The sequence below is a fragment of the Delphinapterus leucas genome, chromosome 10 (genome assembly GCF_059928025.1).
Source record: "Delphinapterus leucas isolate spDelLeu-1000000601 "Yukka" chromosome 10, BTC_Dleu_Yukka2, whole genome shotgun sequence".
Taxonomy (NCBI): domain Eukaryota; kingdom Metazoa; phylum Chordata; class Mammalia; order Artiodactyla; family Monodontidae; genus Delphinapterus; species Delphinapterus leucas.
In genome coordinates, this window is record NC_143138.1 from 81,400,944 (window position 1) to 81,422,385 (window position 21,442).

Consider the following 21,442-nt stretch of genomic DNA (forward strand, 5'->3'; position numbering starts at 1 on the left):
GAATTATCCCATTTGCCTTCTTCAGTGCCAAAGCTAGTTAGAGATGAAGCTTGGCAATTACTGGGCTGCGGGACACAGCATGTCTGTTTCAATAGCTTCATGACTGAAGCATCTGGCAGAGAGAAAGCAGATCCGTATCATGCGGCAAATCCCTTCTCCACTTAAAGGGCCCTTGTTTTGTGTGTTGAAGGAGACAATTAATTACTTTAACAGTCTCTTATCTGACTGCCCCCTAAATCAGATTGCTTCTCCTTCACCTTTTATCTCTCCACCCCTGCTGCGATCTGTTTCCTATCTCGGTACAGGGATGCTGAAAACTCTCCATCAGTATGAATCTCTACTAATAAATCTTCACAGTACCGTAAATGCACATGTTACTAGAAGACAGCCTCAGATCTTATCAGAGCAAGGGAAACTAAGGTCAGGGGCCTGTTGCCAAGAAGGCAGCTTGCTTAAGAACTCTTCATTTCTTACAGATTTACTCTCCAACACAGATGTTGGGGGGTCATAATAATAATAGCGGCAGCTAACTTACTGAGGGCTTATTATGCGCCAGGTACGACTCTAAGAGCCTTTCAGTACACTGACGCGTCTTTAGAGCCCTACAAGGCAGGCCCCATGAACAATGTCATTGTACCAATGGGGAAACTGAATCACTAAGATGTTAAGTAATTTGCCCAAGGTCACCAGTAGTAAAAGGCAGTGGCCCTGTGTGTCTAGCCCCAAAGTTTAGGTTCTTAACCATTACCTCTACTTATTTATAGCGACAGTAGCAACTCTACAGTATTATGTCACTGCATCGCTACACCTCTGAGGTTGGAACCAGGTACTAGTACTGTTCCCCACCTTACAGGTAAGTTCTCTAAATTTCAAATCAAAGGAGAGCCACAAGCGAAAAGGCCAGCAGGCAGAAAGCCTATAATTCCTTGGGTAACATGGTAACTGCACTGCAGTCGCTTAGGACTGGACTTGATTTTAAACCCAAAATGAACAGTATGGACTTTACTGCAGGGGAACTCTGGCTGAATGAGCTCGGTCTCGGGCCACCCGTGCTGCACATATGACAAACTGCTCCACCCAATTTCACAGAATACTAAATGAACAAGGAGAAGGGGCATCATCATAATATCTCATATCTTGACCCAAATGCTGGAAGCAGAGTGCGCAGGTGCCGTGGACCAGTGCTGAAGGCGAACAGGACATTTTAGGTCTGGATCAGCAGCCCGGAGTCAACAGGATGAGGCAGAAATCGCAGGCTCTGATCTCAGCAGGGCTGCTGGATTTATGAAAAGGTCAGATGGAGCTCAAAGGAGATCTACAAGGCTAGCTTACTTCTGGATCATTTCTACTTAAAAAGAACTGCTAGTAAATCTAAGTCAGCTCCACCACGGCTGGCTCTCTCTTTGTTCACTCTGCCCCTTGTTGAAACCAGAACACTACCCTCAGAAGGCAATGGAGGACCAACTCGCGCTGAGACACGACCAACTTGCCAGACTGAAATAGAGACCGGTCAAAAATAGCACAGCCAGAGCTGGGCGGGGAAGGGCCCTCGGGAAGCTCAGCACAGTCTCCACACGTAAAGACATTGTAGGAATTTAGGATTGTGTTTGATGAAATCTTCTGAATATCTCGGGCTGTGCAATCTTCCCCCACTTCGGACTCCCCCTCAAACTTGCTTCCATCCAAGGCCCTAAAAATCCTTCTAAAAAATATCTGGCTTCTATAACTGAACCTCTTCCTGATGATTCAGGACCGAGAAGTGCTCCAGGAGCATCAGACCTCGAATTGTGGCCCAACCCTGCAGCTGGAAAAGGTGTGAAAAAGATATGGGGGTTGGGGCGGGGGGCCCCCCCTGGGCAGACGTGGAGGTGGGCCTTTCCCTCCCTCCTGGGCCCCCTCAGCTCTCTCTGAAACTCCCACTTACGTCCTCGACTTGGTTTATAGGAAGCTTTTACATTCTGCAAGATGCAAAATGTTAAAAAAGGATGTTTCTGAGGACTTTCATTACTATGACTGCCTCAATCGAATTAGGCATCAAGAAACAACGAAAAACAAACCCACAGGTCATTCTGACTTATAGTGTTTTCTGGTTTTCACAAAATTTTTGGCCATATTTATTTATATACTGATAGCTGAGAAAAGCACACAGTAAAATTTCAAACTGTTTCAAAAAAGAACACCAGGAATACATATTGAAATATACAGCTTCCTTGCCCTCCAGGCCTCTGGTCGGCCTCCTCCAGCTGCCGGCTACTAGGGATGGACACGTGTTTTTCTTTAACGCAGATGCTTGTGTGTTATACAGACTGTTCGGTACCAGTTTTCCCCTTAGTAATAGATCTTGGAAATCTCCCTAATTCTTTTAACCAGCGGTGGACCGCTCCTCGGCTGGGATGAACGGTATGAATGAACCATAATTTATTTAGCCGATCCGCCAATTCGTAGGCAGTTTGGTTGTTTCCAAACACAAAGGGAGCTGCCACTAATAACAGTCAAAGTTGGGCCGGGGGTTGGAACGTCAGTTCGTTTTGTTTCTCAAGCAGGAGAAAGTCGTCAGTAGCAAGCAGGAGTCAGGGCCACTTAATCAATAACTGTTATTAGTGTTTTCAGCTACTTGAGAATAAGGCAGACTACATAACGACTTTGGCAAGACTTATGATATAGTGTGTATACCAGCTGGCCGGATACAGTTATTTTAATATCGTGACATAGGATATAGTTACTTGAAGTCAGCACTTATAAACAACAAGGGCAAACGCTTTTCTATGTGCCAGGCTCTGTGCTGAGGGCTTTATGTGCCACGTCTCACTGAATGACATGTCAACCCTCTAAGGAAGGCACTAAATCATCACCTCACCTTAAAAGAAGAAACTGAGGCCCAGTTACAGCACAGCAGAGCAGGGGTTATTTGGAGGGGATTAGCTCAGATTTTTACATCAGACAGGCCCGGGTCCATTCAACCCCCAGCCTACCCCTACCGATCGAATGGCCTTTGGCATGTCACTTAACCTCACTGTGCCTTAGCTTCCATCTCCCCAGTATGTGCAAAGTACGAGCACCAACTTCAACAGGGTTTTGGCAGGATCTGGCTGAAATCATTAAATCGAACAGCCCAGGAGAGAGCCAGATGTATAGTAAATGTTTAACAGGTGGGGGTAATTGATAGCCAAAAAGCAGTGCCTCACACGACACCCCCTCGGGATTTCACCCCGCCCTTAAACACACCGCACACACGCACACACGGAGGGGGGAGAGCAGAACCCTGGGACACCAGAGGGTGAGCCATAAATACCCAGAGGCAGGGCACACTCAGCCTTCCTCGCCGCCTTTAGGAACATTTTAGGTCAACAGCCCTGGAAAGCACACGACAGCACCCACATGAAGCATTCCTGGGCCAGGCAGCAGTAACGTGATCCGAGTGCAGTTTTGAAAGAGGCCGGTATAAATAGCCCCTCTTATTAATAGCGGAGACTCGCCGTCCACGCCCGCTGGCTGGAAACCCTCCCTGGTGGGCTTTCCTCGGAGCTGCGGGCAGTGAGGACCAGGTGGCTTGGCAGCAGGTGCACGAGCATCCTCACGTCCTCCAGGGGCCTCCAACGGCTCGCTCTCTCCCTCCCACTGGCCTGCGATGCTCTGTGGTTCCGACCTCCAAAATAAAACCACTGCTAAACCACCGCCCGCTGCTTTGCCAGCCTGTGGTTCCCCTCGCGCTCATCTTTCCAGACTCGAGTGGCTGTGCAGGGTTTAGGAGGAACTGACAGCTCCCGGGAGACCCAGTTAATTTAGAAGCAATTGTGTGCCGGCTGTGATTTTTTTCTTTTCTTCAATATCCTTCTCCACCTCCCCACCCTGCACTCCTGACGGCCTCTTTCTGCCTCCGTCATGTATTAAAATTCCCTTCGGGAAAGGCTCCGATCCTTATCAGTGAGAAGTTCCACTGCTCTGGGCCCCCGGGGAATTTGTCTCGTCCATCCCACGGTGTGACACCAGGGACCAGAGGTGGTCACGGTGGTAAAGGTTCAACCTATCGGCCCTCAAGGATTTGTTTCTTAACAAGGCTCCTAGCTCGGGGCGAGGGGCGTGCGCCGTGTGCTTCTGAGAGTAGCAGAAGGGAAGAGAAATAACACACAGGGAACCCTCCCCATGGGCAAGGCTCTGGACATCAGCTCCAATGCATAATTATTATAATTCGCTAACGCGTCATTATGCCCATGTTCCAGAAGAGGGAAAAGAGGCACAGAGGTAAGTAACTTGTCCAGGGACACAGTCCCCATAAGGGGCAGAACCAGAACTCAAATCCAGGTCTGCTTGCTACCAAATGTGCATTTTCCCCAGTACCCCCTACTGCATCCATAAAGGGCAAGCCCTGTCTTTACAACTCCCATACCCAGGAAGGCAGTGCTGCCACGGAGAGCTTGGGACAGGAGTTAGACTGAGGACTGCAGGCCCAGCTCTCCCATGTACTAGCTGTGCAACTGCAGCCAGGTTCCCAGGCCTCGACTCCTCCAACCGTCTCAAAAAGGCAGAATGTCCATAAGGCGTGGACGGCTTAGCACAGTGGCCAGCTACGCGTGTCAACATTCCTGAGTGCCTTCGCGGGAAAAAGGAGAGAAGGCACACGCAGCAGAGAGAGCGCAGACGAGTGGGTGAGGAGCCTCCTCCTGTCCCTAAATTCAACAGGAGCTCAGGGGAGGGAGAAAAGGCACGTCGGGAGGGGAGAAGGGAGGCTGGGCTTGGAGGGAGTGTGGGTTTGGGCAAGGGGTCTGGAGGAGTTAAGAGGAAATACCCGGTACCTAGAGAGAGAAGACTGGTGCAGGACGAGTGATACAGGAGATAAACACTGCACTTCCTGTCCTTTTAAAATCTTCGGTGGAAGGCTGTGGGTTGAGATGAGGGGGGTATGGGGATTTGGGGCAGTGCAGCTTCAGGGTTAAATGCACAGCTCTGGGAATCAAACAGATTTGAGTTCAGCTCTCAGCTTTACCAACTAGGCAACACTGCACAGGTTTATTTAACCTCTCCGAGCTTCCATTTCCTCTTTTGTAAAGTGGAGAAAATAACTGTAAAGGAAAGAATTTAAATCAGATAGAACCGGTGTCAGGATGAAATGAGGCAGTCTTCCCCAAAGTTTGAGTGTGGTGCTGCTGTGATTGTTGTGGCCGTTGGGACTTGGGAAATTTATCTTTAAGACTAACCAGCATCCCCAGTGAAGGACAGGTGCAAGTCAGGTGCTCTCAGCTCTAGATCTGGGTGGGGTTTACGTTCCAAAAAAGCACCAAGTAGAAGGGGGATTAAAAGCCGGAGGTCAAGGGAACCAAACCAAATGAAAATTGAAAGGCTGTCTGGGGAAGGAACAATGGAAAAAGAAAACTAGAGAGAATAATGCAGAAAAGGCTCATGGGAGCATCTACTGTGCCCCAAATTTATGGCAGGGCCAATGATTTTGGAACCATAACCTAACATGACCCCCAGGGCCCTGCAGGACCCAGGCGCTGGCCACACACCCCACCCCTCATGCACTCCTGGCACAACGGCCCTCGTCCTCTTCCTTCCTTGGGGGCCTGTATCTGCAGCCTGTCCTGTCCACATCGTTCACATTTGCTTGACCTGATCATCACGCTGGCTCCGTCATCACCCCTCCAAAGTCACAAAAGAAGAAAATCCTCCCGTGACGCTGTCCTACGCCCCCCTTAACACTTACCACCCGTGAGTCCTACTGGTTTCCTTGTTACCCCTAGGTCGTGCCCCATCTTAACGTGAGTCCTGTGAGAGGCGAGGTTTGTCTGCAGCGCCAGGATTGGGGGAGACGGGGAGCAGCATTTAAGGGGCTGCCGAAAAACTCCGGAGCCAGGATAAGAATATCTGAATGCAGTGTTTTTTAAATATCAAAGTGAACACAAAACAAAATTCATTAAGAACAGAGTATCTAAGTTTTCACACCAAGATAGGATTGGCAACAGTGCCGTGTCAAGCCAGACTGGAGCCTGGGGCAAAGGAAAGGTGAGTAGAGCTGATCCTGACTTTACCAAAACTTCTTGTATTTTGTTGACCATGGGGTTTCTTGGGCATTCATTTTGATGTTTTAAATACTGCATTAAGGTATCGTTTATCTCAAATGCTGAGTTTTTAGAGGCCCCTTAAATTCTGCACCTGAGGCGAATGCCTCATTTGCCAACCCTAATCCTAGCCCTGTATGCCTGTCTTATTCACTCCTGTGCTCCCAGCAGCACAGCAGTGCCTGGCTCATACTAGGTATTCGAGGAAATGTTAAATGAAAGCTTGAATAATGCCAGAAGAAACACCTCAATTTTTGTTTTTGTCCAATTCTAAAAGAAACCACTAAGCTCTGAGACTCAACATGCAGAAGTTGAATATCATAACCACAAGCATTAAAGGCAGCCTGGATCAGGGGAAAGCACTGGGTTATGAAGCAAACCGGTTCCTTGATGGACTGCGGTTATCCTCTTGGGTGACTGTGATGGGCTGAGCGGTATTCCCTCAAGATTCATATGTTGAACTCCTAGCCCTCAGTACCTCAGAATGTGACTGCATTTGGAGAAAGGGTCTTGAAAGAGGTCATATGGATGGGTCCTAATCCAATATAGCTGGTGCCCTTTTAAGAAGAGGACATTTGGACACACACAAGAGGCACCAGGGAAGCATGCATATAAAGGAAAGGCCACATGAAGAGGTGGCAAGAAGGTGGCTTCAGTGGAAACCAACTGTGCCAGGACCTTGCTCTTGAACTTCCAGCCTCCAAAACTGTGAGAAAATAAGTTTCCGTCCTTGAAGTCACCCAGTCTGTGGTCTTTTTGGCAAACGAACATAAAAACCCACTCCAAACTTCCCTGCCCTGACCACTGGTCTGTTGACCCTATGGGAAAATAATGATCCTGGACAAAGTATTTCCAAGAGCCCCTTCCAACTCTGATCTTCCTTTAACTTTGGAAGTTGAAACCTTTTTAAAACAGACATGGAAATCATAAACGCCATCTTGGGGAATTTGGAGACGGCGGTAGGGAATGCAAGTACTTTACAAATTGCACCATCTGATGAAATTTCCTTTCGATAAATCATCAACAACGGAATCGAAGAATAATAAACAAGGACTTTTATCAGTTACATATAGTAAGTAAAATATGTAAAGCACTTAATAATCTCTAAAAAATATGTAACAATAGAAGCACTGGGTGAATGATTTACGGAATATTCATGTGTAGTAGTTTTACACAAAAATTGAAATGGGATAGTAAAAACCTTTTAATTTACATGACAAAGTAGTCAAAAATGTAAGGATAAGTAAAAAAACAGACATAATACCACAATATAAACACAGCTTGATTCCAGAATTGTAAGTGTAGAGGTGTATATTTTTCACTAAGTGTTCACAATGGTTAGGTCTGGGTGACAATTCTAGTGATTTTCATTTGTTTTTACATATTTCTACAGTTTACAAATTTTCTGCAGTGGGTATGCATGGCTTTTCTCTAAAGTCCCCGTGGAACTAAAATCCTCATAACCCTAAAATCCATGTTAAAAGCAGAATTCTTTACATTAAAAAGAAGAAGAAGAAAAGAAGAGGAAGAGGAGGAAGAGGAGGAGGAGGAATAGGAGGAGGAAGAGGAAGGAGGAGGAGGAGGAGGAGGAGGAGGAAGAGGAAGAGGAGGAGGAAGAGGAGGAGGAGGAGGAGGAAGAAGAGAAGGAGGAGGAAGAAGAGAAGGAGGAGGAGGAAGAGGAGGAGGAAGAGGAGGAGGAGGAGGAAGAAGAGGAGGAGGAGAAGGAGGAGGAAGAGAAGGAGGAGGAAGAGGAGGAGGAGGAAGAGGAGGAGGAGGAGGAAGAGGAGGAGGAGGAGGAGGAAGAGGAGGAGGAGGAGGAAGAGGAGGAGGAAGAGGAAGAGGAGGAGGAGGGGAAGAAGATAAGATTGAGGCCTGATTTAAAGGATACGGCAAGAGGCAGCAAGACTAGAGTTCCAAAGGCAGTAATGTCTAGTTCTCTTTGGAGATGGGAAGAGAAAGTCTACCTTACTATCTATTCCTCTATACCTTGGTTTCCTGGGAAACAGAAGGGGTGGGCTGGTGCAAATGTCCCTGCAAAGCAGGCTGCTCTAGCGCCCTGGGAACTGGGGGGAAGTACTAGCCAGGTGTGTTAAACCAGCTGGTCCACCAGGCTTCCCACAAGCCTATACACCCACCATGGACTTGTGATTTCCAGTAACTCCACACCTGCTGGACTGCCCAGGAAAAAGAGAGGGGCTTCAGTGAAGGAGCACTAACTAAGTAGGACAGTTTGTCACTGACAGTCCCTCGCAGATGCTCCTTCTAACAAGTTCAGACTGCTGATCCAGGGAGGAGAGTGACGCTGCCATAAGAGAGAATCTTTCCAAGGAGCTCTCCATCCCGCCAACCCCCAGAAGTTTGGGGAAAAGCACTCACACTTCTTGTAGATTCGGCAAGTCCTCAAAACCAGCAGGATCAATCTCAGAAAGTTTGCTGTGACTCAGGTTTCTGGTAAAAGTAGAGCAAAAAACAAAAAGTTCAATCAGTACCCTCAAATTCAGGAATCGTCTACCCATCCCTCCCCTCATAACTGCCCGTATCTCACGCCCTATTTTAAGTAATCTTATTGATAATGAGGTTTACAGCTATACCTCGTCCCCACTTGGATCCATAAACAAGCCACTGTGAAAATCTCAATTCACTTGAGGTTGGCTAAATCCAAATGGATTTCAATCAATACCATTTTGCCACTTCACAACTTTATAAAGAAATTCTGAGGGAAGCTAACCCTCCTACTTTACACTAGAGCATGCTGGTCCAAATACTTTGTACCATATCAAGTCCAAGACTATTCTAAATGGCATTTTTTTTTTTTTTTTTTTTGCGGTACAAGGGCCTCTCACTGTTGCAGCCTCTCCCGTTGCGGAGCACAGGCTCCGGACGCGCAGGCTCAGCAGCCATGGCTCACGGGCCCAGCCGCTCCGCGGCACGTGGGATCTTCCCGGACCGGGGCACGAACCCGTGTCCCCTGCATCGGCAGGCGGACTCTCAACCACTGCGCCACCGGGGAAGCCCTAAATGGCATTTTTTAAAATTAATGTTTTACTAAGGCATCAAACACTATCAAGAAGTAGTAAAGGGAAAGAAGGGCTGGAGACTGATCCTTCCTTGGCTAAAAATCCGTGGTCCTCAACCAGGGATGACATTTGGCAAAGTCTGGAGACACTTCTGGTTGTCACGAGTGCAGGGAAGGTGGAGGTGGGGGTGCTACTGGCATCTGGTGGGTAGAGGACAAGGATGCTGCTAAACATCCTACAACGCACAGGACAGCCCTCAACAACAGATGATTTTCCAGCCCCAAGTGTCAACGCTAACATACAAAGGTTGAGAGACCTTGGTCTACACAAGACCTTAAGATGAAAAATCGCTCAGATGTACACTCCAAGCTAAAAGGACTGTTTAAGAAGTGAGCAATGTACAGCCCTAATCATAAGGTTTATACGAACACAACATTCCTACCATCAATGAATAAATATTTCGAGTGACAAGCACACAGGAGAGAGGAGCAGTGTCACAGGGAAACATCGGTGTGAACCAAAGGGTCACATGCCAGCAGTCTCCTCAAGATGAGAGCATCCATCACAATTATTCAGAACTACATCTCTCTCCCCTTCATCCCCGACCCCCTTCCTCAGAGGAAGACAAGGACCAAGTGGGGCAATGTTTGATCGGCTGAGCTTCTCAGATCACACCCTTAAACCCAGACCAGCTTAATCTTCCAGGAACAGAATCCACAGAGATGCGGACCACATGGGCCCTTACTTCTTTTTTTTTTGGGGGGGGGGTACGCGGGTCTCTCACCGTTGTGGCCTCTCCCGTTGCGGAGCACAGGCTCCGGACGCGCAGGCTCAGCGGCCATGGCTCACGGGCCCAGCCGCTCCGCGGCATGTGGGATCTTCCCGGACTGGGGCACGAACCCGTGTCCCCTGCATCGGCAGGCGGACTCTCAACCACTGTGCCACCAGGGAAGCCCTGGGCCCTTACTTCTTAACTGTGCACTGTGCCCTGCTCCCTGCCACTAAAATACACCTAGTCCTGTGTATGCCGAAGGGGCTGGCTGACATTCTTCATCTCAGCTATTCATTCCATTGCCATTACTGACAATTAACAAGTACCGCGAATCATGAGTTTAGAGTCTGTCTCTTAAGGGGCCCAGCATCACATTAAGTGCCAACTTTCTTTGAAGCTTCTTCCAGAGACATTCCAATCGATACTAGGCCAGAGCTGACAGCCATTTCACTGTCAACTCAAGACATTCATCTAAATAAAAGTCAAACTACCCTTGAAAATTAATGACACATCTGTGATCAGGGCACAGCCTGAATTAAAAGCAATTTGTCCAAGGATTATGATACCATAAAAATTGAAGGTGGTAATTTTTAAACCACCTATTGAAGTCAAGTGTGAGCTTGTCTGCTCTTAGGAGTATTTACAATGGGATACTTAGAAGCCAGCAGGTTAGACTTGGAACAGAAAATCCAGAAATGGAGAGAATTCTCTCACGTCACAAAAAGGACTGAAAAGACTGAAATTTTCTTCTATGGTGAGCATATTATCATGACAAAGGCGGATGGAAATCTTGTTTCTGGGTCTGCAGATACTGTGAGTTTATAATGGCTGTGACATTTATATCATCATAGGTAATGGGAGTTGTTGGGCTAAAGGAAGCATGAGAGAAAGACTCAGAAACCACAAAGGCAAGGGTAGGAAGGGCAAGCAAGTAATGCGGGTGGTCACCTGCCAGGTGTGGAATGAGGTTGACACAGCAGTGGCCACTCACCCGCCCTCCACCTACAGGGTGCATTTGCTCCTATTTCCAGAAACAAGGGTGGTATTGACCAGTCTTCTCCATTTCCAAGAGAGGCTCAATCTCTGAATTTTTATGTGAAATCTTTTCAATTCTTTAAGTATATATATAAATCTGCAGACCATATTTAGCCCAAGAACCACTGTTTTTCAAGCTCTGATCTAGGTTCAAAATGAATAACTTATTTCTGGCTTGTTATACGTGGCCAGGGCTGGAGCTGGGGCTCACAGGATCCAGGACCCAAGCAATTCCTGGTGGCTCCATTTTGAATGATCTGGAATGAAATCACTTCCCTCAATTCCCACCCCAGGAGGGTCCACATCCTTCAGCAACTCAGTATTAGAATAAAACCACTTTCGGACTTCCCTGGTGGCACAGAGGTTAAGAATCTGCCTGCCAACGCAGGGGCACGGGTTCGAGCCCTGGTCCGGGAAGATCCCACATGCCACAGAGCAGCTAAGCCCATGTGCCACAACTACTGAGCCTGCACTCTAGAGCCTGTGAGCCACAACTACTGAGCCTGCGCTCTAGAGCCCACGAGCCACAACTACTGAGCCTGAATGCCAGAACTACTGAAGCCCGTGAGCCTAGAGCCCGTGCTCTGCAACAAAGAGAAGCCACTATAATGAGAAGCCCACGCACCGCAACAAAGAGTAGCCCTCACTAGCCACAACTAGAGAAAGCCCACGCTCAACAAAGACCCAACGCAGCCATAAATAAATAAATAAATAAAATAAAAAGATAAAAAAAAAAGAATAAAACCACTTTAAATCACAACACCCCTTGGTCCATCTTTCCCTTAAAGAGCACACACAGTTTATTTAAATTTCAAAAATGCTACACAAATTCTGCTTTTTAGATAAGGCAGCTTGAGAAAGGGGGCTTCCATAAGCTAGTTGTATCAAGAAACCAGCCAGTAACAGGACTTAACATGGAGATTCCAGTAAGTAGCAACAAAGCTTTAGATACTTGTCAGTGGAAATTTAAGCACTCACTGGGTCTGCCTGGATGCGGTGACTTTTTGACTTCCAGTGAACTAGAAAAGCCATACATCAACAACTGAGGGTCTGCAGACTGGCTCTAAGAGCAATTATCCTCTCGAGTGCCTATCAGCCACACAGACAGAAGACAGTGGCTGAGGCTCGGGGCCCTTGGAACAGCTGTGCTTGTGGACACAGAGCTGCCTAGCTTTTTAGTCTTGAGAAATAAATCCTGGTACAAGCTGCTGATCATCAACTGCTTATCAGGAAATGGGGAAAATATTTATTGTCCCTGACAAATACATACAATCTGAAGTGAAATCCTCAGACATTTTCTTGTTTGCTCATTTCTGGGAGGCACACTCCCAGCATAATTTTTATCGTGGTAAAATATATATAACACAAAATGGACCATCTTGACCATCTTTAAATGTACGGTTCAGGGGCATTAAGTATATTCTCATTATGGTGCAACCATCACCACCATCCATTCCTCACTAGAACTTTTTACGCATCTTGTCCAACTGAAATGCAACACTCGTGAAGCGCTAACTTCCCATTCTCCCCTCCCCCCCGGGGCTGGCCTCCTCCACTCTACATGGTGTCTGTATGAATTTAACTTGGCTCCGTACTTCATATAAGTGGAGCCATACAGTACACGACCGTGTGTGTCTGGCTTATTTCACTCAGCACAACGCCCTCAAGGTGTGTCCACGTTGTAGCATGTGTCAGAATTTCCTGTTCCTTTTTGTGGCTGAATAGCATTCCATTACTCCATTGCATGCAGGTAAGTATGTATCTCACTCACGTTTTGTTTATCCCTTTAACAGCTGATGGACAGTTGGCTTGTTTCCATCTTTTGGCTATCGTGAATCATGCTGCTATGAACATTGGTGGGGGTTTTTTTCCAGTACAATAAAGTTTTTTTTAAAAAACCCACAAAAAACCTTTGACTGCCATGCTTCCTGACAACATTCATTCCTCAACGATTAAGGACATCCATCTACTCAGCCCAAGAACTGTGGAGAGGGGGGTATGAATTCTCATCTCAGGTCTGAAGAACAATCCAAGAGTTAATCGGCGAAAAACCTTTAACGAGGCCTTTCTTTCAGGTGGCGGCTGACATGCACACCAGTCAAAAGCATCTCCCTTATTTCTACAGACACGATCGCCCCTTACCAGGCCCGACATCTGAGTGTGTCTTCAGTTGAAGGTTTCAGATTCTCCTGTCAAAACAATTCATCTGTCAGCAGGACAGATGCTGTCAAAAGCATTTCTGCACCTTTCAGGAGCAAAGCAGAGGGGAAAGAAACCTCAGGGAATTTAGTTACTGCCAATTGCAGCTTTCATTAAACAGTGTGTCAGCCATTGTCATAACATACACTTCCCTTGTTCTTGGCACAAAGGGTGCGCAGATCTTCGAACAATGGAGCCCGGCCGTAGATATCCTTTCTGCTAACGTGCTGAGAGATGTACTGTCCGGCCCACCATTTGCCCAACACACAGGAGGCCTCTCGGCAGAGACCAGCTCAAGTCTTAGCCAGGTTTTATCTGTGGCTGAAAAGCAAAGGCTTCAACAGTGCACGACAGTAAGCTGCTTGATGAGCCTTTTTCCTGGCAAGACCCCCTACCCTGATCCCACAGAATGAGAAGAGCTAAGTGTTCAAATAGCTGAGAAATCCCCACTGTTCTGTAAACCTGTGCTCTCCAATTCAGCAGCCACTAGCCCTGTGACTACTGACATTTACGCTTTAATTAAGATTACAGAAAATTAAGAATTCAGTGTCTCAGTGGCACTAGCCATTGTCCAAATGTCCAACCACCTGCGGCTAGCGGCTACTGTCTTGACTGCACGATGCAGGGAGAGGACGTGTCCGTCATCCCTGAAATTTCTATTAATCTAAATCATGGAGTAATCAACAAATATGTCTGAATCATAAAGTAATCAACAAATATTTAAAGTGAAACAGCAGGTAGGGAAGAAACTTGGACTTTAAAAATAAATTTGATGACTATAGCTTTACAGTGCAGTCTCAAGTCAGGGAGGCTGAGTCCTCCAGCTCCGTTTTTCTTAAGATTGCTTTGGCTATTCGGGATCTTTTATGTTTCCATACAAATTGTAAAATTTTTTTTTCTAATTCTGTGAAAAATTACAAAACAGGTATAGAGTTACAGATGTAGAAAACAAACTTATGGTTACCGGGGTAAGGGGCGGGGGAGGGATAAATTGGGAGATTGGGGTTGACATATACACATTACTATATATAAAACAGATAACTAATAAGGACCTACTGTATAGCACAGGAAACTCTCAATACTCTGTAACGGCCTATATGGGAAAAGAATCTAAAAAAGAGTGAATATATGTATACATATAACCGATTCACTTTGCTGTACACCTGAAACTAACACACAACACTGTACATCAATCATAGTACAACAAAAAAAATTTTTTAATAACATAAAAAATAAATTTGAATTTCCCAATAGTTCAAGAGCTTTGTTAAAAACGTGGTGGCAGAGCGGCACGGATCTCAGCCGACATCCTCTAGGCACACACAGTTCTTAACCAGTTCCAACAGAGGAGAGAGCTTTGAAAACTCGATCCACAAGGAAGACACTCTTATAAAAAAGAAATGCCCTCTGAACGTAATTCTATAGGCTTAATCAGTATTTACATAATCTGACCAGCATCTTCCTGGATTACAACCAGAACCACATATTACAAACTTGGCAAACGCCATTCAAAGCTGGCAAACAATAATTCATTGATTCCTTGGAAGTTGAGGGATAAAAAGTTCCCTTTACTTCTGAGTAAGGTGTGGTGAGCAAATAACCCCAGCATCATTAGACAACGTCTTTAGCCCTTCATCCTCAAAAACAGACACTGCTCACAGACCCCTGACCGTACAGGCCGAACCTCTCACGGGGAAGGAAGGTGCAATGCATGGCTGTATTTTTCAACTTTAATAAGAATAATAATTCAAAGTGGAAGGAACTGGTCCCAAATCTGTGACAGGCATTCCCTGGGGAAGGAAGTTTTCCCATTCAGTTTGGTTTCCAGGCCCGTCTATTTCCCAGTACTCAGCCCTGTCTGGGCTCCTGAACGGCACAGGACTTTGCAATGTTTTACCTTTCAGATGTTGGCTAAAGTGAAGAATACAGCCGGAAAGAAAAGTGTGAAGCAATCCAATGACCCAACTGCTGAGCACATGGGGCACACAGGACTAGCCTGGGAACCTCTTCTTTCTTGGGAAACTGTGGGCTTCATCTGTACGTCTCTACTTGACCTCACACTGTGCTGTTGGTCGTCCATTAAAAAAGGAGTCACCAGCTTAGGTCTAACTGGGAAAAAGTGATTGGTCCTTTCAAATTTCAAGGGGTGTGAATGAGGAAGAGCATGTGACTTGTTAAAGTTATTTAATCCCTTAAGCTTTTAAGGCTGTTTCTGCTGCATTTTTACCTTCTGAGAAATTACACATCAAGTTCCAATGGAATCACCACACTGTGTTCCCTAGGCCCACATTATAAGGTTTTACGAGAAGAGATTTCTTTTTAAATCTAGGATATCAGATGTCCTTATCTTTTTTTTCTGTTGCAATGTTTTTCCCCCTCATTAACCAAAAGCCACAACTGAATGGCCTATTCATACACAATAAAGGCTTACACTGAGAATTATACAACTGTATCTTAAACTGGAATCACTCCTCTGACATCGTCACCCAAGAATTCCCACTCAGAAGGCAGTTCTGTACTTGTCTTTCTTCAGTAAGCTGATCAACCATATACTGCCTAAACTGAGGCTTGGAAAAAGAAACACATTCAGCAAATAATCAAATGTAAAATCACTGGATAGCAACTCAATACGTACAGTTCACCTTGAGAGCTTTTGGTCACTAACGTTGAACAAAGTCAGTGATGAGTCACAGTTATTCCAATTTTTGAAAATGTTACACAGATAATTCTCTATGCAAATGAGGCTTACAAGCAACTCAAAAGAAGAAATAATACACACTAGCCATTATACAAACCCCAGAGTCAGTCACTCCTTAAAATCGGCTTTAGAAATTGGTGCGGGTCTCTGAATTCTGATGCTTAAGACATTGTTTGAGAGGAGTCAGCCGCGTGTGCCTCTGTAATCCCGCCAGTCTTAAATGTGCTTCTCTGCCTTAGTATCTCACACATCTCACCTGGGCCTGTGGTTGATTTGAATGGAGGTTTAAGTCTTTGTCCTACAGCACCCAGCAGATGTCAAATTTGCCAAATATTTATTGAGTGTTTGTCTACAATCTGCAATGCACTTAGGTTAAATTCTAATACAAATCAGGATAAGATCTAGTCCTTGACCTTAAGGAGTTTACAACCTACTGGTCAGATAAGTCTCTGGACCAAATAATTGCAGCCAAAGGCTGTGACAGGGCAAGCATCTTGGGAATGATGGACCAGGAGTTGCAAACTGGCAGCTTTTGGGCCAAAGGTGGGTTGCAGGGAAATTTCTTTCTGAGTGAAGAGTGTTTGGAGAAACCTAAACTTTTTAGCAAATAATAAAAAGTTTCAGCTTCTCTTGAAATTACAGGCATACCTCAGAGACACTGTGGGCTCGGTTCCAGACCACCGCAATACAGCGAATATCGCAATACTGCAAATCGGACAAATTTTGTGGTTTTCCGGTGCATACAAAATTATGTCTTTACACTATACTGTAATCCATAAGTGTGCAACGGCATTACATCTGAAAGAAGAATGGACATACCTTAATTATAAAATAACGCTGTTAGAAAAACGGTGCCAACAGACTTGCTCGATGCAGGGTTGCCACAAACCTTCGATTTGTGAAAAAATGCAATAAAGCGAAATGCAATAGAATGTGGGATGCCTGTCATCACGGGGCCGGCACGCTGACAGCACACTCAGCTACATTTATTTAGCAAGGACCCCGGCTGACCACAGACCTCACCACTCCTACTGTCTCCCCCAGGACCTCTTCACTCATTTGCAGTATCTCCCTGGCCCTGCAAGCATCTGAGTTTGTCCTCCTGGCGTGGATACCACGGAGTCCAGGTGATGTTCAGAGCAGGGAAGACCAACTGCGATGAGGAAGGTTTATCAGAAAACGCAAGACCTTAGCTAAACCTGGAAGAACAGTAGAAGAACAGCATGGTTTTTAAGGAAGTGTTTCAGGAAACAAGGCCAGAACAGTACAATAAGGCACGGAAGGCATGAATCTTAAAAAAAAAAAAAGCCAAGTCAGGACCTCCTAGAAAGGAGAGGTGCAAGACAGGAATTGTTTTAGGGCAAAGTCACGAAGAGTAGCCCCACGTTTGTCAGATATACAACCTAGCAGGCAGTTAAGTCAAGGGTTATACAAACCTTAGCAAACCCCAGTGCCAGGTCCACCATGAATGTTAATCTACAGGGTCATTAAAGCTGATCCCCACAGGAACAGAATATCTCCTTGTTCATCTACTTCAAGTTTTGAGCCAAACACTCAAGAGGCCCACTACCACTGAAAGTAATCAGCCTTTGCTTTCCACAACAGCCCTTAAAACAGGAGACCTTCGGATCTGTTTTGCCTGCCCAAATCTTAGTTTGGCTAAAGAGAGACAAAGTAACTGGATATGATAAGGCTTTCTTATTTAAGCAGTCTCATGTTTGATTGTGGAGGATGTACGGGGGAGAAGCCCACAAATTTCCCACCACAGTCATTCATTAAATATGGCCTGTGCATCACGGACCCTTAAAGATTTAATTAACTTCATTAAGAAGAGGTACTCCAGCCGATGCAGCGGCCGCAGCTCTGCAGTTTTTTTTTGGGGGGGGGGACCTTACAAACAAAGAGAATTTAGGCACAGAATAGCTGCTGGCCACAGGCTGAGCCTCCCACACACCTGTCACAAAGAGACCGCCCCCCAGGACCACCCCAGCAGGGAAGAGGCACCTACAGCCATCATTTGGCTTTGCTATTAGAGAAGTGGCTTTGCTATTAGAGAAGTGGCTTTGCAGAGACTTGGAAATGGGGAGGGGGAGGGGACAGGAGTCTGGTCACCTACTCTCTACTTTATCACCTCTGAAGAGGGATCACCAATTCACCCTTTCAGACAGTCCTTAAGCTCTCTAGGGCTTTCCAAAGTCATCAGCCCCTTGCCGGGCACCATCCCACACACAGCTGAATCCTTCCCTCCTCAAGCCCAGCCACTCTGCACAGCAGAGGGTGGTGATGCCTCAGATGCAGGCGCTCCCACCCCTACCAACCTCTCCTTGTCCTAAGGCACTGGGGGCTCCAGTGAGAGAAGAGGGCTGATCAATCAGGACCCAAAGGGGACAGACGTGCACCAAGAACGCGTGCTCACCTCCAGCGACACATTTAGAGGCTGGAGTGCCTTCAGTTAAAAAAAATGGAGGAGAATTTTCCTAAATGAAAACCATGCTCTACTGAGGCAGGAAACAGAGGCTTTTGCTTCTGTTGTAGTTAAAACAAGTCGGGCAAACGGGACAGGAAGTGAGGGACACATTAATCCAGTGGATAAATTTGGAATCCATGGCTTGTCAAGTGCTTCGTCGAGTCCACCAGTGCCCCTGTGGTCACAGATTACTGTTTTCCTGTCCTAACACCTCCACCTGTACCCCTCTGTCACTACAAATATCCACTTTCAGGAGATTATTTTCCAGTGGAACCAACCACTGCAAAATACAGGGTGTTTAGTAAAACCGTGATGGGGGTTTGAAATTCATTAACTTTGGCCTGACCTACGCAAGATGCAAACTACTAACACCTTAGGAACCGTTCTTTGATTGAATGCTTCACGCAACAGAATGTGAATGTGTCAATGTTGGCATAACCACCAACCGTAAGTGATACTGTGATCAATTTCCTTTTCCAACACACTGAAATGCTTCTCCACTGAACACTGAGTGATTGCCCACACTTCATGCCCCCACCTAAGGGCCCTGAGAGGAATGTGACTGTCAGAGAGGGAAATAACCATTTTAACATGGCCCCATGAAAAGTACTCTTAGTCGCAAGAACAGGGTGGCCAGATTCCGAGCCTGTCTTGCTGGCAGAAGCTACAACTGAGGATTTCATTGGGATAAAGGGATAAAGAAATTCTATATCAGTGACTCAAGATTCTTCAGAAATGAAACCTCCAATAATGGAGTACAAGAGACACACTGAAATATTAAGAACAAACAAACAAACAAAAAAAACCCCTTCCCACCATCTGAGTTATTACACTCTTGTCTAGATGTTTCCTAGAACCAGGGAAGGACTAAGGCTTTTTTAACCCTCATCTCTTAAAATTCACTCTAACATAATCCAACCAACAAAAAATAGTAGTACACAAAACTCACGTAACAGGAATGTACGCCAAAAGACGAAAATTAAACTTTGCACGTGTGATGATCAGAGTTTGTTGATGTTGTTTAAAAGCAGTATTTAGAAGAGTGATTTTAGGCAAACATCCTCTTGGGTTACAAAAGGGCAATATATGAAAATTTGCCTAATTGTCCCCCTTAAAGGGGAGGAAGAAGGAAAATGAAAGACTTTTTTTAAAGCAAATACATCTCTACAAGGAACAGCTTACCTTAGTTTTATCAGCTAGTTTTATCAGCATCTCTTTCCTTTCCCACTCCCACACAAAAAAGTTTAAGGGACGAATGACATAAGTGGGCATAACTACCTTCCCAGAATAGAGCTGCTCATAAGGAAAACCCTTTCTGGAAAGCCAGAAGTTCCTAGGGGTGTGCTCTGGAATGCCCTAGCAGCTTCCACTGGAATTTACATGCATCTTTTATTTTTCCAACTGAAATCACACCCAGCATTCACTAATGTCTCAGGCATCTCTCTGTGCCTGTGCAAAGCCCAAGCACCCACAATCTACAAAGCTAACATAAAAATCTAGGTTTACTTGCATTTACCGCGATACTCTGCATTACAAACAGATTAAGCGCAAGGTTCCCACAAGTATTACCGAACATTCTCTTCTTGGTTTTCCACGTCTTCTTCTAGGTTTCAAACAGTCAAATATTATCTTCTCGGTTTATCCTCCCATCTTTTCCCAGCTACCTCCCAACTTAAAAATGAAGATGACTCAAATACAGAGAACAGATCCCTGATATGAAGTCAGCCAAGTTCAAAAATTGAATTGACCCACAATTTCTCGAGAACACATCCACTGCATTACAGGGAGGCATGCAAGGGACTCGAGCTAAGTATTTGAAAGAAAACGCAGTTTGGAAAGGTCAGCCTCCTGTCTAACAGTGAAGGTGCTGACTTTATTAGCTAGCTTATCGACTTGGGATCTCGTTCTGTCAATTTTTCCACTGGGCTTTTTAAAGTTTATGCGTGTCATGAAATGCTCAGCTGAAGCCAAAATTTTTCTTTCTATGATGCTCACACGTCACGAAAACACCATAAAATTAAAAGCCCATCCACGGGCTTCCCTGGTGGCACAGTGGTTGAGAGTCCGCCTGCCGATGCAGGGGACACGGGTTCGTGCCCCGGTCCGGGAAGATCCCACATGCTGCGGAGCGGCTGGGCCCGTGAGCCATGGCCGCTGAGCCTGCGCGTCCGGAGCCTGTGCTCCGCAACGGGAGAGGCCACAACAGTGAGAGGCCCGCGTACCGCAAAAAAAAAAAAAAAGCCCATCCACATCGCTGTCCTGAGGCCATGGTGACTTCTCTGGTTGTTGAAACGGCCGAGTAGATGCTAAGTAAGTCAAGGTGGGGCAGCCAGGTGGTATTTCAGCACAGCTTTGGCACAGAGTGCTATCTGCTGTTGCAATACAGGGCCTTCCTTTTCACTGAAATTACAGACACAAAGCATCAGATGGCGCCTGTGACCTGCACCCTGGACATACTAAACTTTTACTACGTCGAATGGAAAACTGGTGGTGAAAATGACGGAGCTGCAATACACTTTTGTTGCTTCTTCTTTTTTTTAAATCATTCATCAAGACTTCTAAAAAGGATGCTTTCCCTCTTCCATGTGGTCCATCAACATTCGCAGGGGCCCAGGGCATCCTAACACCTACCTCCTCACAGCCACACCCTCCCCACCACCACCCCGCCTCTTGAGAGTTTGTAGTTCCAGGTCATTTACTCCCAAAGGTGTGTCTTAAAGGTTGGATCCTAACAGTACATTCCGCTAAATTATACCTCAACCAAATAATGACCACTGGTATCTACAAGATGCGAGTCCGTTTTAAAGTAAATCACTAGCAAAATCAATGAAAAGCTCTACCGGAAGTCATTCACAAGTAACTCCCTTTGGACTCCCAGTTACAGGCTGGAGAGACCTCAGAAACTCCACGTGGACCTCTGTGAGTGCTAGGGAGACAAAAGCCATTCACTTCCCATCCCAGCAGGAAATCAGAGGCCATGGTCCTACCAAACCCAGACCTCCCTGACATCAGCTACAGAGAGGCAGCTTCCCTATGAACAGCCAGCACTTCTTTGCCTAACACGTGTTACCTGTTGAACACACACATACACACACACCCAGCTTCCACCATCACTCCTTTTTAAAGATGATGTAATCCAATTCGAACTGGTCACAGTCTGCTCAGCTTGTCCTGGTCAACCGGCTCCATCACTCTGGT

General features: G+C 46.0%; 1 protein-coding gene and 1 long non-coding RNA gene across 4 annotated transcripts in view; one reads left to right on the forward strand and one right to left on the reverse strand.

Moving 5' to 3' along the window:
• LOC149748304 (uncharacterized) overlaps positions 1 to 20,489 on the forward strand; it is a 26,718-nt gene extending 6,229 nt beyond the window's left edge. The window contains exon 2 of the long non-coding RNA XR_016394740.1: positions 765 to 20,489. This is a non-coding gene — a long non-coding RNA (uncharacterized LOC149748304). The remainder of the gene's footprint in view (positions 1 to 764) is intronic.
• Positions 1 to 21,442, reverse strand: part of LRIG1 (leucine rich repeats and immunoglobulin like domains 1) — a 121,119-nt gene that overhangs the window by 71,905 nt on the left and 27,772 nt on the right. For all 3 annotated transcript variants that reach the window (XM_089919527.1, XM_089919528.1, XM_022572607.3), the window contains exon 2: positions 8,433 to 8,504. In XM_089919527.1, the coding sequence (XP_089775653.1) occupies positions 8,433 to 8,504 (72 nt within the window). The remainder of the gene's footprint in view (positions 1 to 8,432; positions 8,505 to 21,442) is intronic.